At 64.2% G+C, this 16,410-nt stretch overlaps 1 protein-coding gene across 1 annotated transcript; it reads left to right on the top strand.

The window, feature by feature from the left end:
• The first annotated feature begins 518 nt into the window (after positions 1 to 518).
• On the top strand, positions 519 to 15,907 carry LOC118700857 (histone-lysine N-methyltransferase SETD1A-like). Its single transcript, XM_054518169.1, is given in 15 exon segments — positions 519 to 1,656; positions 3,375 to 3,518; positions 4,241 to 4,306; positions 4,308 to 4,322; positions 5,135 to 5,233; positions 6,070 to 6,229; positions 6,737 to 6,747; positions 7,364 to 7,604; positions 8,186 to 8,346; positions 8,348 to 9,344; positions 10,213 to 10,388; positions 11,837 to 11,947; positions 12,617 to 12,736; positions 13,051 to 13,188; positions 13,853 to 15,907. Coding segments are annotated over 15 exon segments (3,330 nt in total). The 5' UTR covers positions 519 to 939; the 3' UTR covers positions 14,027 to 15,907.
• The last annotated feature ends 503 nt before the right edge of the window (positions 15,908 to 16,410 follow it).

Consider the following 16,410-nt stretch of genomic DNA (forward strand, 5'->3'; position numbering starts at 1 on the left):
GGGGTTTGGGTCATTTTGGGGGTGATTTGGGGGGAGGTTGGGGGGATTTGGGTACCAGGGTTGGGGTCTGGGGAGATTTGAGGGGGTTTGGGGCATTTTGGGTGGATTTGGGTCATTCTGGGGGTGATTTGGGGCTTTGGGGAGGATTTGGGTACCAGGGTTGGGGTCTGGGGCGGATTTGGGAGAGGTTTGGGGTTTTGGGGGGAATTTGAGACATTTCTGGGGGGATACGGGAGGTTTGGGGGGGATTTGGGAGGCTTGGGAGGAAATTTGGGACTTTGAGGAAAGGATTTGAGGGGGGATGGGGGATTTGGGGACTTTTGGGGGGGTTTGGGCATTGGGGTTGGGGTCTGGGGGGGATTTTGGGGGCACTCGAGGGGGATTTGTGTGGTTTGCAAAGTTTCGGGGGATTTGTGAGGTTTTTGGGAGAATTTGTGACATTTTTGGGCGGAATTCAGATATTTTCGGGGTTGTTTGGGACATTTTTGGGTGGATTTTGGGATGTTTGGGACATTTTTGGGTGGGTTTGGGATGTTTGGGACATTTTTGGGTTGATTTGGGATGTTTTAGGGCTTGTTTGGGACATTTTTGGGTGCAATTCAGCTGTTTTAGGGGTTGTTTGGGACATTTTTGGGTGGATTTGGGATGTTTGGGACATTTTTGGGTGTGTTTGGGATGTTTTAGGGCTTGTTTGGGACAGTTTTGGGTGCAATTCAGGTGCTTCAGGGGTTGTTTGTGCCTCAGGGTCTCTCAGCCCCCCCAGCCCCATTTTTGGGTGGGATCCAGCTGTTTCTGGGTGGGATCCAGCTGTTTTTGGGTGGGATCCAGCAGTTTTTGGGTGCGGTCCAGCTGTTTCGGGGGTTCTCGGCGCCTCGCGGCCTCCCTGAGCCCCGTTTTTGGGCCGTTTTCCCCCGTTTCCAGCTCTCCTCGGGGGAGGACATGGAAATCTCCTCCGACGACGCCGCCGACGCCCCTCCCCCCCCCCGCTGCCCCCCTCCCCCTTCCCGGAGCCGCCCCCTCCCCCCTCCTTCCCCCCCCCGCCGCCCCCCCCTCATGGCCGTGCCCCTCCCCCCGCGGCCCCTCCCCCACGCCCCGCCCCCCCCCGATTTCGGGGCCTCCCCCCCGGCCCTGTTCGACCTCCTGGGCCGCCTGGGGGGGGGCGGGGCGGGGGGCTCCCGCTGGGGGGGCGGGGCCGGGGGCGGGGCCGGCGTGCACCCCCCGCCCCCTTTCCAGCTGCAGACGCAGCTGCTGAGCCGGCTCCGCCCCTCGGGGGGCGGGGCCGGGGCGGGGGGCTCCAAGCCCCCCCCGTTCGGGGTGGGGGTGGGGGTCCCGCCCTTCGCCCCGCCCCCTTTCGCCCACCCCCCGCCGCCGCCGCCCCCCCCCCACTTCCCGCCCTTCTCGTCCCCCCCGTTCGCCGAGGAGCGACCCCCGGGCACGGAGCCCGCCCCGCCCCCGCCGCCGCCCCCGCCGCCCCCGGAGCCCCCCGGGACCGGCGGCGCCGCGGGGCGCGGGGGGGGCCCCGTGGAGGGGGTGCTGGCGGCGCTGGTGCAGGAGATGAAGGCCACGATGCAGAGGGACCTCAACCGGAAGATGGTGGAGAACGTGGCCTTCCGCGCCTTCGACGCCTGGTGGGAGCGCAAGGAGGAGCAGGTCAAGGTAGGGCTGGAACCGCGGGGAAAGGCGTCAAAATGTGCCCCGAAACGTGACCTGAAACTGTCCTGAAACTGCCACAAAACTGCCCCAAAACTGCCCCAAAACCGCCCCGAAACCTGGCCTGAAACTGCCCTAAAACTGCCCCAAAACTGCCACAAAACTGCCCCGAAACTGCCCTGAAACTGCCCCAAAACCTCCCCAAAACCTGCCCTGAAACTGCCCCAAAATGCACAAGGAGGAGCAGGTCAAGGTAGGGCCGGAACCGCGGGGAAAGGCGTCAAAATGTTCCCTGAAACACCCTGAAATGTGACCTGAAACCTACCCTAAAACTGCCACAAAACTGCCACAAAACCGCCCCAAAACCGCCCCAAAACCGCCCCCAAAACCGCCCCAAAACCTGCCCTGAAACTGCACCAAAACCGCCCCCAAACCACCTCAAAATGTGCAAGGAGGAGCAGGTCAAGGTAGGGCCCAGAACCGCGGGGAAAGGCGTCAAAATGTGCCCCAAAACACCCTGAAATTGTCCTGAAACCTACCCTAAAACTGCCACAAAACTGCCCCAAAACTGCCCCAAAACCGCCCCAAAACCTGTCCTGAAACTGCCCCAAAACCGCCCCCAAACCGCCCCAAAACTGCCCCAAAACTGCCCTGAAACCTGCCCTGAAACTGCCCCAAAATGCGCAAGGAGGAGCAGGTCAAGGTAGGGCCGGAACCGCGGGGAAAGGCGTCAAAATGTGCCCTGAAACACCCTGAAATGTGACCTGAAACCTGCCCCAAAACCACCCCAAAACTGCCCCAAAACCGCCCCAAAACTGCCCTGAAACTGCCCCAAAACCACCTCAAAATGCGCAAGGAGGAGCAGGTCAAGGTAGGGCTGGAACCGCGGGGAAAGGCGTCAAAATGTGCCCCAAAACGTGACCTGAAACTGTCCTGAAACTGCCACAAACCCCCCTAATTTCCCCAAAATGCCCCAATTCTGAGCCCCCAAATCCCCCTAATTTCCCCCAATGTTTTCCACCCCAAATCCCCCCTAATTTTCCCCAAAATGCCCCAATTTCCCCCCCTGACCCCCCCCAAATCCCCCTTACTTCCCCCAATTCTTTCCACCCCAAATGCCCCTAATTTCCCCAAAATGCCCGAATTTTGACCCCCCCCCAATTCTTTCCACCCCAAATGCCCCTAATTTCCCCAAAACACCCCAATTTCGCCCCCCCGATTCTTTCCACCCCAAATCCCCCCTAATTTTCCCCAAAATTCCCCAATTTCCCCCCTGACCCCCAGTTGCCCCCCGACTCCCTGATTTTCGACCTCCTTTCCCCCAAATCCCCATAATTTCCCCCGATTCTTTCCACCCCAAATCCCCCCAAATTTCCCCAAAACGCCCCAATTTCGCCCCCCCCGATTCTTTCCACCCCAAATCCCCCCAAATTTCCCCCAAAACGCCCCAATTTCGCCCCCCCCATTCTTTCCACCCCAAATCCCCCCAAATTTCCCCAAAACGCCCCAATTTTGCCCCCCCTGACCCCCAAACCCCTCCTGACCCCCCGAATTTTCCCCCTAATTTCCCTCCAAATCCCCCAAATTTCCCCAAAACGCCCCAATTTTGCCCCCCCTGACCCCCTGAATTTTCCCCCTAATTTCCCACAATTCTTTCCACCCCAAATCCCCCCAAATTTCCCCAAAACGCCCCAATTTCGCCCCCCCCGATTTTCCCTCCGCAGCCGTTCCAGTCGGGGCGGGGCCGGGAGGAGCCCCCCGAGCGCGTGAGGCCGAAGGAGCCGCCCCCCGCCCTCCTCTCCCTCGTGGACTGGGCCCGGGGAGGGGGCTCGGGGCTGCGCGGGGCGCTCAGGCTGCCCTCCTTCAAGGTTTGGGGCGAAACCGGGGGAATTTGGGGCGTTTGGGGTGAAACTGGGGGGTTTGGGGCATTTGGGGTGAAACTGGGGGGTTTGGGGTGAAACTGGGGGGATTTGGGGCATTTGGGGTGAAATTGGGGGGATTTGGGGGGAAACTGGGGGGATTTGGGGTGAAATCGGGGGAATTTGGGGCATTTGGGGTGAAACTGGGGGATTTGGGGGCTCCATGGGGCGCTCAGGCTGCCCTCCTTCAAGGTTTGGGGCGAAATCGGGGGGATTTGGGGTGAAATCGGGGGAATTTGGGGCATTTGGGGTGAAATTGCGGGGATTTGGGGGCTCCATGGGGCACTCAGGCTGCCCTCCTTCAAGGTTTGGGGCTAAAATGGCCAAATTTGGGGCGTTTGGGGTGAAACTGGGGGGTTTGGGGTGAAACTGGAGGGATTTGGGGGCGTTTGGGCTGAAACTGGGGGGATTTGGGGGGGTCCTTGGGGGGATTTTGGGGTGCTGGGTGTCCCTTTTTGGGGACGGTTTTTGGGGTTTTGGGAGTTTTTTCTCCCTTTTTTTTTTTTCTGTTATTTCCCGAGTTTTCTCTCTTTTATTTTTTTTATTTTCCTCTCTTTTTTTTTGTAATTTTTCTCTCTTTTTTGTAATTTTCCTCTCTCTTTTTTCCCGTTTTTGTCCCTTTTTTCCCGTTTTTGTCCCTTTTTTCCCGTTTTCACCCCGTTTTCCCCCAGGTGAAGCGGAAAGAGCCCTCAGAGCTGGGCGAGGCGGGGGAGGAGAAGAGACCCCGGCCCCCCACCCCCCCCCGAGGAGGATGAGGATGGTGAGGCCCCCTCCCCAAAAACCCCAAAAATCCCCAAAAAACCAAACCCAAAAAAATCCAACCCGCAAACGCCCAAAAAACCCCAAAAACCCCAACTCGAACCCCTCAAAAAACCCCAAAAAACCCCGAATCCAAACCCAAAAAATCAAACCCCCCAAATCAAAACCCCCCTCAAACCCCAAAACCCCCCTCAAATCCCCAAAAAACCCAAAATCTTTCCCCCAGAAAGCAAAAGAAAACCCCAAACGCCCCAAAAAAACCCAAAAATCCCAATAAACCCCAAATCGAAACCCCCCAAAAAAACCCCAAAAATCCCAATAAACCCTAAATCAAACCCCCCCAAAATCCCAAAAAACCCCAAATTGAAACCCCCCAAAAAAACCCCAAAAATTCCAATAAACCCCAAATCAAACCCCCCCAAAATCCCAATAAACTCCAAATAAAATCCCCCCAAAAAACCCCAAAAATCCCAATAAACCCCAAATCAAAACCCCAAAAAAACCCCAATAAACCCCAAATAAAATCCCCCCAAAAAAACCCCAAAAATCCCAATAAACCCCAAATCAAAACCCCCCAAAAAAACCCCAAAAACCCCAAATAAAATCCCCCAAAAAAAACCCCAATAAACCCCAAATCAAAACCCCAAAAATCCTCAAAACTCCTCAAATCTGCCCAAAAAAAACCCCCCTAACCCCCCCCCAAAAAAACTCCAGAAAATCCCTAACCCCTCCCAAACCCCCCAAAACCCCAAAAACCCCCAAAAACCCCCAAAAACCCTGAAACGTCCCCAAACGGCCCCGCAGAGAAGGAGCTGCCGCGCCCCGAGGGCCCCGGGAAGCACCGGAAGCTTTTCCGGCTGGACAGCGAGGGCGAGGAGGCGTCCGAGGAGTCCTCGTCCGCCAAGGTGGGACCCCCTCCCCAAAAACCGACCCCAAAAACCCCCTGGGACCCCCCAAAAACCCCCTGGGACCCCCAGGGACCCCCAGGATCCCCCCCAAAAAACCCCGACCCTCTGGGACCCCCCTGAGCCCCCCAAAAACCCGACCCTCCGAGGAGTCCTCGTCCGCCAAGGTGGGACCCCCACCCCAAAAACCGACCCCAAAAACCCCCAGGGACCCCCCAAAAACCCCCTGAGACCCCCCAAAAACCCCTGGGACCCCCCAAAAAAACCCCAACCCCCTGGGACCCCCCTGACCCCTTCTGATCCCCCCCAAAACCCCGACCCTCCGAGGAGTCCTCGTCCGCCAAGGTGGGACCCCCACCCCAAAAACCGACCCCAAAAACCCCCTGGGACCCCCCAAAAACCCCCAAAAAACCCCCTGGGACTCCCCAAAAAACCCCTGAGACCCCCCAAAAACCCCCTGGGACCCCCCAAAAAACCCCCTGGGACCCCCGGGACCCCGCTTGTGCTGCCAATTTCCCCCAATTTCCCCCCAAATCCCCCCCAGGACCCCTCCTGACCCCCCTGGGACCCCCGTGTGCCCCCAATCCCCCCCAATTTCCCCCCAAATCTCCCCCAGGACTCCCCCAATCTCCCCTGGGACCCCCCAAATCCCCCCCAGACTCCCCCAAACCCCACAGTTTCCCCCCAAATCCTCCCCAAACCCCCCCCAAATCCCCCCCGGGACCCCCCCAGACTCCCCCAAACCCCCCCCCCAATCCCCCCAAAATGCCCCCTGGGACCCCCAAATCCCCCCCAAATCCCCCCCGGGACCCCCCTGACGCCCCCGTTGCCCCCAGGAGGAGGAGGAGGAGGAGGAGGAGGAGGAGCGCGAGGCCGAAGCGGCCGCGGCGCAGAGGAGGAGGAGGAGGAGGAGGGGGAGGAAGGGGGAGGCACCCCTCCCCCCCCAGGGCCGCAGGGACGGCGAGAGGAGGGGACCCCCCCCCAGGAGGGGACACGGTCAGGGGGGACACGGGGGGCACTGGGGGGATTGGGGACACGGGGGGCACTGGGGAGCATTGGGGACACTGGAGGGATATTGGGGATATTGGGGATATTGGGGGGATTGGGGACACTGGGGACATTGGGGGGCATTGGGGGACACTGGGGGGATTGGGGACACTGGGGGGATATTGGGGACATTGGGGACACTGGGGACACTGGGGCTATTGGGGACCCACCCCCAGGAGGGGACACGGTCAGGGGGGGACACAGGGGGACATTGGGGATATTGGGAGGATTGGGGACATTGGGGACATTGGGGATATTGGGGACATTGGGGATATTGGGGACATTGGGGATATTGGGGACCCCCCCCAGGAGGGGACACAGTCAGGGGGGGACACGAGGGACATTGGGGGGACATTGGGGGATTGGGGGACACTGGGGGACACTGGGGGACACTGGAGCTATTGGGGGGATTGGGGATATTGGGGGACATTGGGGGCATTGGGGACCCCCCCCCAGGAGGGGACACGGTCAGGGAGGACACTGGGGACATTGGGGGGGGGATTGGGGACATTGGGGGACATTGGGGGACACTGGGGACATTGGGGGACACTGGGGGGATTGGGGGGATTGGGGGGATTGGGGATACTGGGGGACATTTGGGACATTGGGGATATTGGGGACACTGGGGGGGGATTGGGGACGTTGGGGGGATTGGGGATATTGGGGGGACACTGGGGACATTGGGGACCCCCCCCAGGAGGGGACATGGTCAGGGGGGGACATTGGGGACAATGGGGGACACTGGGGGCATTGGGGACAACGGGGACATTGGGGGGGCATTGGGGGGGCATTGGGGGGACACTGGGGACATTGGGGGACACTGGGGGGACATTGGGGGGATTGGGGATATAGGGGGGATTGGGGACATTGGGGGGCATTGGGGGGACATTGGGGACACTGGGGGGGGATTGGGGGACACTGGGGGCATTGGGGGGACATTGGGGACATTGGGGACAAGGGGGGGGGACATGGAGGGCATTGGGGAGCCCGAGGGGCTGTGGGGACACCGGGGGGGTGACACCGGAGCGGGTGACCGAGCCCATGTCCCCCCTTGTCCCCACAGAGGAGGAGGAGGAGGAGGAGGAAGAGGAGGAGGAGGAGGAGGAGGAGGAGGCCGAAGGCGGCAGCGAAGGCTCCTCCAAGTTCTCGCTGTACGAGGGGGGCAGGGGCAGCGCCTCCAGCAGCTCCTCCTCGGCCCCGCCATCCTCATCATCGTCATCGTCCTCATCCTCGTCATCCTCATCGTCCTCCTCATCCTCCTCCTCCTCCGAGGACGAGGCCGAAGAGACCCCGGAGCCCCCGCGGCCCCCGGAGCCCAAACCCGGTGAGTGCCCCCTCCCCCACACACGTTTTGGGGGCAAATCCTGGGGTTTTGGGGTCTGCACTCATTTTGGGGAGCGTTCCGTTATTTTGGGGTCTCCCTGGATTTTGGGGCCTCTCCACACACACACACATTTTGGGGGGATATCCCGGGATTTTGGGGTCTCCCTGAATCTTGGAGTCTCCCCACTCATTTTGGGAGGGTTTCCCCGGATTTTGGGGTCTTTATGAGTTTCCGGTCTCCCCTGATTTCGTGGGGATATCCCGAGATTTTGGGGTCTCCCTGATTTTTGGAGTCTCCCCAGATTTCTGGGGTCTCTTCACTCGTTTTGGGGCGTCTCCCCGGATTTTAGAGTCTCCCGGATTTTGGGGTCTCCCCACATTTTGGGGGTACACCGGGATTTTGGGGTCTCCTTGAATTTCAGGGTCTCTCCTCATTGTGGGGGGTTTCTCTGAATTTTGGGGTCTCTCCTCATTTGGGGGGGGTCTCCCCTCATTTTGCATTTTGGGGGGGGTCTCCCCTCATTTCCCGGGGGTCCCCCCCGACTGACCCCCTCCTCCCCTTTTCTCTCTCTCTCTCCGCAGCCCCGCCCCCCCCGCCACGCCCCTCCTCGCCCATCCCCCTCCTGCCCCCCCCCAAGAAGCGCCGCAAGCCCGAGGAGCCCCCCCCGCCCCCCCCCCCGCCAGCCCCTCCCCGCCCCTCCCCAAGCCCCTCCCCCCTCCCCCGCCCCCCCCCCGCCGCCGGGACCCCCCGCGCCCCGCCCCGGCCGCCCCGGCCCCGCCCCCCGCGGCCCCGCCCCCCGCGGCCCCGCCCCCCCCCCAGGCCGGTCTCCAACCTCCCCGCCGACCACGCCTCGCTGGTCAAGAGCTGGGGGGGGGCGGGGGGCGACGACCCCCCCTGCGGGGGGGGCGGGGCGGGGGCCGGGGTCGCGCCCCCCCCCCCGGCGCCCCCCGCCCCGGCGCGCCCCCCCCCGCGCCTCCGCCGAGCACCTGGGGGCGTCCTCGCTGCTGGAGCTGGCCCGGGGCGGGGCGCAGCCCCAGCGGGCCGGGGGTCCCCAGCAGCCCGGGGGGGACCTGGCCGTGCTGGCCGCCATCGCCCTCACCCGCGGCGACGCCGACGGCGACAGCGACGCCTCCTCCGCGGGCTCCGAGCCCGGCGGGGCCGCCCCGGGGCCCCCGGGCCGGGAGCCCCCGGTGCTGCTGGAGCACAACTACGCCGTGCCCCTGGCGCGGGCCGCGCCCCCCAGAGCCGCGGCAGCGGCGCCGCCGGCCCCAGCTCCACCCGGCCACGGCCCGTGGGGCCTCGAGGAGGTGCTGGAGGCGCCCGAGGAGGTGGTGGCCGAGCTGCCCCCGCCCGGCGCCACCGACGGGGCCCCCGCGGCGCCACCGGCGCCACCGGCGCGGCGCAAACGGCACCGGGCGCCGCCGCCCTCGTCCTCGAGCGACAGCGAGGATGAGGAGGGCGACAGCGACAGCGGCAGCAGCAGCGGCAGCAGCAGCAGCAGCGGCAGCAGCGGCGCCCGGCGCTGGCTGCGCCCCCGGGGCGGCGTCGCCGCGCCCCCCGCGCCCGCGGTGGCGTTCGCGCCGCGCAGCGAGTTCGAGCAGATGACGATCCTGTACGACATCTGGAGCGCCGGGCTGGACGCCGAGGACGCGCGGTTCCTGCGCCTCACCTACGAGCGGCTGCTGCAGCAGGACGGGGCCGCGCACTGGCTGAACGACACGCACTGGGTGCCTCACACTGATATCCTGTGCGGGAGAGGCGCTGGGGACACGGGGGGACACGGGGACGGGGCACTGGGGACACGGGGGAACACGGGTGTGGGCACTGGGGACAGCTGGGGACACGGGCATGGGTGCTGGGGACACAGGGATGGGGCGCTGGGGACATGGGGGGACACGGGTGTGGGCGCTGGGGACACAGGGACAGGCAATGGGGACGATCCACTCGGGTTGGTGGGAGCGAGTGCTGGGCGTGCTCGGTTCTCTCCCCCACTCTCCTGGCGTGCCCTGGTGTCCTCCTTCCTGTGTCCTTGTCCCGGTGTCCTTGTCCCGTTGTCCTTGTCTCAGTGGCCGGTGTCCCAGTTGTCCCTGGTGTCCTTATCCTTGGTGTCCCTTGTCCCACTGTCCATTGCCCTCGCTGTCCTTTCCGGGTGTCCTGGTTATCCTGCTTGTCCTTGGTGTCCTTGTCCTGTTTGTCCCTGTGTCCCGCTTGTCCCGGTTCTCCCAGTGTGTCCTTGGTGTCCCATGTGTCCTGGTGTGTCCTGTGTGTCCTGGTGTGTCCTGGTGTGTCCCATGTGTCCTGGTGTGTCCTGTGTGTCCTGGTGTGTCCTGGTGTGTCCCATGTGTCCTGGTGTGTCCTGGTGTGTCCTGTTTGTCCCAGTTGTCCTTGGTGTCCTGATGTCCCGGTTGTCCTGGTTCTCCCGGTTATTCCGCTTGTCCCGGTTGTCCTTGGTGTCCTTGGTGTCCTGCTTGTCCCAGTTATCGCGGTTCTCTCGGTTCCTCTGGTTCTCCCGCTTGTCCCCGTTGTCCTTGGTGTCCTGGTTGTCCCAGTTATCCCGGTTCCCCCTGTTCTCCCGCTCGTCCCCGTTGTCCTTGACGCGTGTCCGCACTGACGCGTTCGAGCAGCCCCCGCCGGTGCCGGCGCCGCCGCTGGCCCGAGAGCCGCGAGCACCGCACGGGCAGCGCGCGCAGCGAGGGCTGGTACCCCATCAGCCGGCGCGAGAAGGCGCGCTACCTGCGGCCCTGCCCCGCGCCCCGCCCCGACCCCGACGCGCCCGACACGCAGGTGAGCCCGCGGGGACCCTCGGTGGCCCTGGGTGTGCCCTGGGTGACCCTGGGTGTGCCCTGGGTGTGCTCTGGGTGTCACCTGGGTGACCCTGGGTGTGCCCTGGGTGTGACCTGGGTGTGCTCTGGGTGACCCTGGGTGTGCTCTGGGTGTGCCCTGGGCGTGCTCTGGGTGTGCTCTGGGTGACCCTGGGTGTGCCCTGGGTGTGCTCTGGGTGTGCCCTGGGTGTGCCCTGGGTGTGCCCTGGGTGACCCTGGGTGTGCCCTGGGTGTGCCCTGGGTGTGACCTGGGTGTGCCCTGGGTGTGCCCTGGGTGTGCCCTGGGTGTGCCCTGGGTGTGCCCTGGATGTCCCTTGGTCACCCTGGGTGTGCCCTGGGTGTGCCCTGGGTGTGCTCTGGGTGTGCCCTGGGTGTGCCCTGGGTGTGCTCTGGGTGACCCTGGGTGTGCCCTGGGTGTGCCCTGGGTGTCACCTGGGTGACCCTGGGTGTGCCCTGGGTGTGCCCTGGGTGTGACCTGGGTGTGCCCTGGGTGTCCCCTGGGTGTCCCCTGGGTGTGCTCTGGGTGTGCCCTGGGTGTGCCCTGGGTGTGCTCTGGGTGACCCTGGGTGTGCCCTGGGTGTGCCCTGGGTGTCACCTGGGTGACCCTGGGTGTGCCCTGGGTGTGCCCTGGGTGTGACCTGGGTGTGCCCTGGGTGTGCCCTGGGTGTGCTCTGGGTGTGCCCTGGGTGACCCTGGGTGACCCTGGGTGTGCCCTGTGTGTGCCCTGGGTGACCCTGGGTGTGCCCTGGGTGTGCCCTGGGTGTGCCCTGGGTGTCACCTGGGTGACCCTGGGTGTGCCCTGGGTGTGCCCTGGGTGTGACCTGGGTGTGCCCTGGGTGTGCCCTGGGTGTGCCCTGGGTGACCCTGGATGTGCCCTGGGTGTGCCCTGGGTGTGACCTGGGTGTGCCCTGGGTGTGCCCTGGGTGTGCTCTGGGTGTGCCCTGGGTGACCCTGGGTGTGCCCTGGGTGTGCCCTGGGTGTGCCCTGGGTGACCCTGGATGTGCCCTGGGTGTGCCCTGGGTGTGACCTGGGTGTGCCCTGGGTGTGCCCTGGGTGTGCTCTGGGTGTGCCCTGGGTGTGCCCTGGGTGTGCCTTGGGTGTCACCTGGGTGACCCTGGGTGTGCCCTGGGTGACCCTGGATGTGCCCTGGGTGTGCCCTGGGTGTCACCTGGGTGTGCCCTGGGTGTGCTCTGGGTGTGCCCTGGGTGTGCCCTGGGTGTGCCCTGGGTGTGCCCTGGGCGTCCTTGGGTGTCCTCAGAGCTCCCCAGTGTCCCCTCGGTGTCCCCACTGTCCCCACCGTGCCGTCCCTGTCCCCTCGGTGTCCCCACCGTGCCGTCCCTGTCCCCACCGTGCCGTCCCTGTCCCCTCGGTGTCCCTGCTGTCCCCTCCACTCTGTCCCTGTCCCCTCAGGGTCCCAACCGCGTGCTGTCGGAGCGGCGCTCGGAGCAGCGCCGCCTGCTCAGCGCCATCGGCTCGGCCGCGCTGCCGGACAGCGACCTGCTCAAGCTCAACCAGCTCAAGGTGGGGCCTCGTGTCACCCCCCGTGACCCCAGGGGTGTCACCGCGGTGCCCTCTGTGTCCCCAGCGTCCCTTGTTCCTGTCCCTTTGTTCCTGTGCCACCCGTGCCTGTTCTCCGTGTGTGCCTTCCCACTGCTGTGCCACCCCCGGTGCCACCTCTCCCGTGTCCCTGTGCTGTCCCACCCTTGGTGACGCATCCCTGTGTCCCCATGTCCCACCCTGGTGACTCATTCCTGTGTCCCCCTGTCCCTGTGTCCCCATCTCCCATCCCCATCCTGGTGATGTGTTCCCCTGTCTCCCTGTCCCTGTGTCCCCATGTTCCATCCCCATCCTGGTGACACATCCTTGTGTCCCCCTGTCCCGGTGTCCCCACCCTGGTGACGTGTCCCCCTGTCCCCGTGTCCCGGTGTCCCCACCCTGGTGACGTGTCCCCCTGTCCCCCTGTCCCCGTGTCCCGGTGTCCCCACCCTGGTGACGTGTCCCCCTGTCCCCCTGTCCCCCTGTCCTGGTGTTCCCACCCTGGTGACCTGTCCCCCTGTCCCCCTGTCCCCGTGTCCCGGTGTCCCCACCCTGGTGACGTGTCCCCCTGTCCCCCTGTCCCCCTGTCCTGGTGTTCCCACCCTGGTGACGTGTCCCCTGTCCCCCTGTCCCCGTGTCCCGGTGTCCCCGCAGTTCCGGAAGAAGCGGCTCCGCTTTGGCCGCAGCCGCATCCACGAGTGGGGCCTGTTCGCCATGGAGCCGATCGCGGCTGATGAGATGGTCATCGAGTACGTGGGGCAGAACATCCGGCAGGTCCGTGTCCCCCGGTGTCCCCCAGAGCCCCCCAGTGTCCCCAGAGCCCCTCAGTGTCCCCAGAGCCCCCATGGTGTCCCCAGAGCCCCCCAGTGTCCCCAGAGCCCCTCAGGGTGTCCCCAGAGCCCTCCAGAGCCCCCCAGTGTCCCCAGAGCCCCCCAGTGTCCCCAGAGCCCCTCAGTGTCCCCAGAGCCCCTCAGGGTGTCCCCAGAGCCCCCCAGTGCCCACATGGTGTCCCCAGAGCCCCTCAGGGTGTCCCCAGAGCCCCCCGGTGTCCCCCCGGTGTCCCCACGGTGTCCCCGTGGTGTCCCCAGGTGGTGGCGGACATGCGCGAGAAGCGCTACGCGCAGGAGGGCATCGGCAGCAGTTACCTGTTCCGCGTGGACCACGACACCATCATCGACGCCACCAAGTGCGGGAACCTGGCGCGCTTCATCAACCACTGCTGCACGGTGAGCCTAAACCGGGGCTAAACCGGGCTAAACCAGGCTAAACCAGGGCTAAACCGGGGATAAACCGGGGATAAACCGGGTTTAATGATGGTTTAATGACGTTAGTTATCATTCATCAACCACTGCTGCACGGTGAGCCCGGCCTAGGGGGGCTAAAGCAGGGCTAAACCAGGGCTAAACCAGGGCTAAACCGGGGATAAACCGGGTTTAATGACGTTAGTTATCATTCATCAACCACTGCTGCATGGTGAGCCTAAACTGGGGCTAAACTGGGCTAAACCGGGGCTAAACCGGGGCTAAACTGGGTTTAATGATGTTAGTTATCATTCATCAAGCACTGCTGTACGGTGAGCCCGGCCGGGGCATTTCTGAGGGTACCTGGAGGGTTTTTCAGGATCATTGAGGGTACCTGGAGGGGTTTTTCAGGACCATTGAGGGTACCTGGAGGGGTTTTCAGGACCATTGAGGGTACCTGGAGGGGTTTTCAGGGCCATTGAGGGTACCTGGAGGGGTTTTCAGGACCATTGAGGGTACCTGGAGGGGTTTTTCGGGACCATTGAGGGTACCTGGAGGGGTTTTTTAGGCCCATTGAGGGTACCTGGAGGGGTTTTTTAGGCCCAGGGCGTTTCCGGGGTCGGGGCTGACCCCGCTGTGCCTCCCGCAGCCCAACTGCTACGCCAAGGTGATCACCATCGAGGCGCAGAAGAAGATTGTCATCTACTCCAAGCAGCCCATCGGCGTCAACGAGGAGATCACCTACGACTACAAGTTCCCCATCGAGGACACCAAGATCCCGTGCCTGTGCCGCACCGAGAGCTGCCGCGGCACCCTCAACTAGCCCAGCCATGGCCCAGATATGGCCCAGCTATGGCCCAGCCATGGCCCAGCTCTAGCCCAGCTCTGGCCCAGCCATGGCCCAGCTCTGGCCCAGCCATGGCCCAGCCATGGCCCAGCCATGGCCCAGATATGGCCCAGCCATGGCCCAGCCATGGCCCAGATATGGCCCAGCCATGGCCCAGCCATGGCCCAGCTCTGGCCCAGCCATGGCCCAGATCTAGCCCAGCTATGGCCCAGCCATGGCCCAGATATGGCCCAGCCCTAGCCCAGATATGGCCCAGCTATGGCCCAGCCATGGCCCAGCCATGGCCCAGCCATGGCCCAGCTCTGGCCCAGCCATGGCCCAGGCATGGCCCAGCTCTGGCCCAGCTATGGCCCAGCTATGGCCCAGATATGGCCCAGCTCTGGCCCAGCCATGGCCCAGCTGTGGCCCAGCTCTGGCCCAGCCATGGCCCAGCCATGGCCCAGCCATGGCCCAGCTCTAGCCCAGCTCTGGCCCAGCCATGGCCCAGCTCTGGCCCAGCCATGGCCCAGATATGGCCCAGCTCTGGCCCAGCTATGGCCCAGCTTTGGCCCAGCTCTGGCCCAGCTCTGGCCCAGCTATGGCCCAGCTCTGGCCCAGCCATGGCCCAGCTCTGGCCCAGCTCTGGCCCAGCCATGGCCCAGCCCTAGCCCAGGTCTAGCCCAGCTCTGGCCCAGCTATGGCCCAGCTCTGGCCCAGCCATAGCCCAGCTCTGGCCCAGCTCTGGCCCAGCCATGGCCCAGCTATGGCCCAGCCATGGCCCAGCTCTGGCCCAGCTCTGGCCCAGCTCTGGCCCAGCCATAGCCCAGCTCTGGCCCAGCTCTGGCCCAGCCATGGCCCAGCTATGGCCCAGCCATGGCCCAGCTCTGGCCCAGCTCTGGCCCATCCATGGCCCAGCTATGGCCCAGCCATGGCCCAGCTCTGGCCCAGCTCTGGCCCAGCCATAGCCCAGCCCTAGCCCAGATCTAGCCCAGCTCTGGCCCAGCTGGGGCTGGCTGCTGGCCCGGGCCAGGCTTGGGCACCAGGGGCGGCTTGGGGCAGCCACCATTGGGGTTTGGCCGCCAGGTCAGTGGCTGGGTGCCACAGTTGGCCTCCGTCACAGTTTGGCCACCAGGGGTGACTTTTGGCCGCTCTTTGGCTGCCACCGTTGTCCTTCAATCACTGTGGTTGGCCTCTGGCCACCATGGTCAGCGCGGCTGCCAAAACTGGCCTTTGATCACAGCTTGGCCACCAGGGGTGACCTGAGGGGCCACCACCGACCCAAGGACGCCAGGAGCCGCCCTTAGGCCACCATGGCCACCCCTGTTGGCCCAAGGACGCCGCGGGTGACCACAGGGGACACCGCGGGTGACCTTTGGCCGCTCTGGGTGACCCTTGGCCACCACTGCTGACCTCGGGGGCCACCATGGATGACGTCACTGGCGTGGCCACGCCCTGGGGTCACCGTCACCATCGACCCCTCCCCCAACGGCCATGACGTCGCTGCCCCTCCCCCCCACCGCACAGTCCCCGTGATGACGTCACCATGACACCACAGTGACGTCATCACGGTGACGTCACCGCCCCTCCCCCCCAGAAAAAGGCTCCTTTTCCTCCCCTTTTTTTTGGCTGTTTCTTGTAGAAACTCGGGGCGTGTCTGGGGGGGGGGGGGCTGGGACCCTGCCGAGGGGAGGGGGGGATTTGAGGGGGGGTGGGTCTGCCCCTCCCCCAGGCCCTCCCCCGGGCCTCCCCTCCCCCCCCAGCTCTGTAAATACCCCCGGGGGGGTGTAAATACCTGTACATGCCCCTCTCCCCTGTACATATGTTGATACGGGGGGGCCCCCGAGCCCCCCCTTTTTATAAAGTGGCCACTGAGCTTTGGCACCGCCTCAAGAGAGTTTTTCTGGGGGGGATTTGGGGGTTTAGGGGGGTGGGGAAGGGTTTGGGGGATTTTGAGGGGATCCTCAGGGGAATCTGAGCGTTTTCAGTGTTGTGGTGGTTTTGGGGGTTGCCTGTGGGGCTCTCGGGGATGTGTGAAGGATTTTGGGGGGCTTTGAGGGATTTTAGGGGGGTTTGGGGTCCTGCGTTTGTGAAGCGCAGCCCGGAGCAGCTGCAGGGTGCTGGGATTGGGGGTGGTGGGGTGCGGAGCACAGCCCGGCCTGTCCAGTCAGGCCTGGGTGAATTCCCGGGGTTGGTTTTACTGGGATAAGGGCAGGAATTCTGCAGAGGGGCGCTCTCCCAGGCAGGGAGGGTTCTGGGGTACCTGTGTCACCTGGGTGTCACCTGTGTCACCTGTGCGTCACCTGTGTTACCTGTGCATCGCCTACCTGCATCACCACCTGTGTGTCATCTGCATCACCTGTCACCTGTGTCACCTGTGTGTC

The sequence above is a fragment of the Molothrus ater genome, chromosome 39 (assembly GCF_012460135.2).
Source record: "Molothrus ater isolate BHLD 08-10-18 breed brown headed cowbird chromosome 39, BPBGC_Mater_1.1, whole genome shotgun sequence".
Classification (NCBI taxonomy): Eukaryota; Metazoa; Chordata; class Aves; order Passeriformes; family Icteridae; genus Molothrus; species Molothrus ater.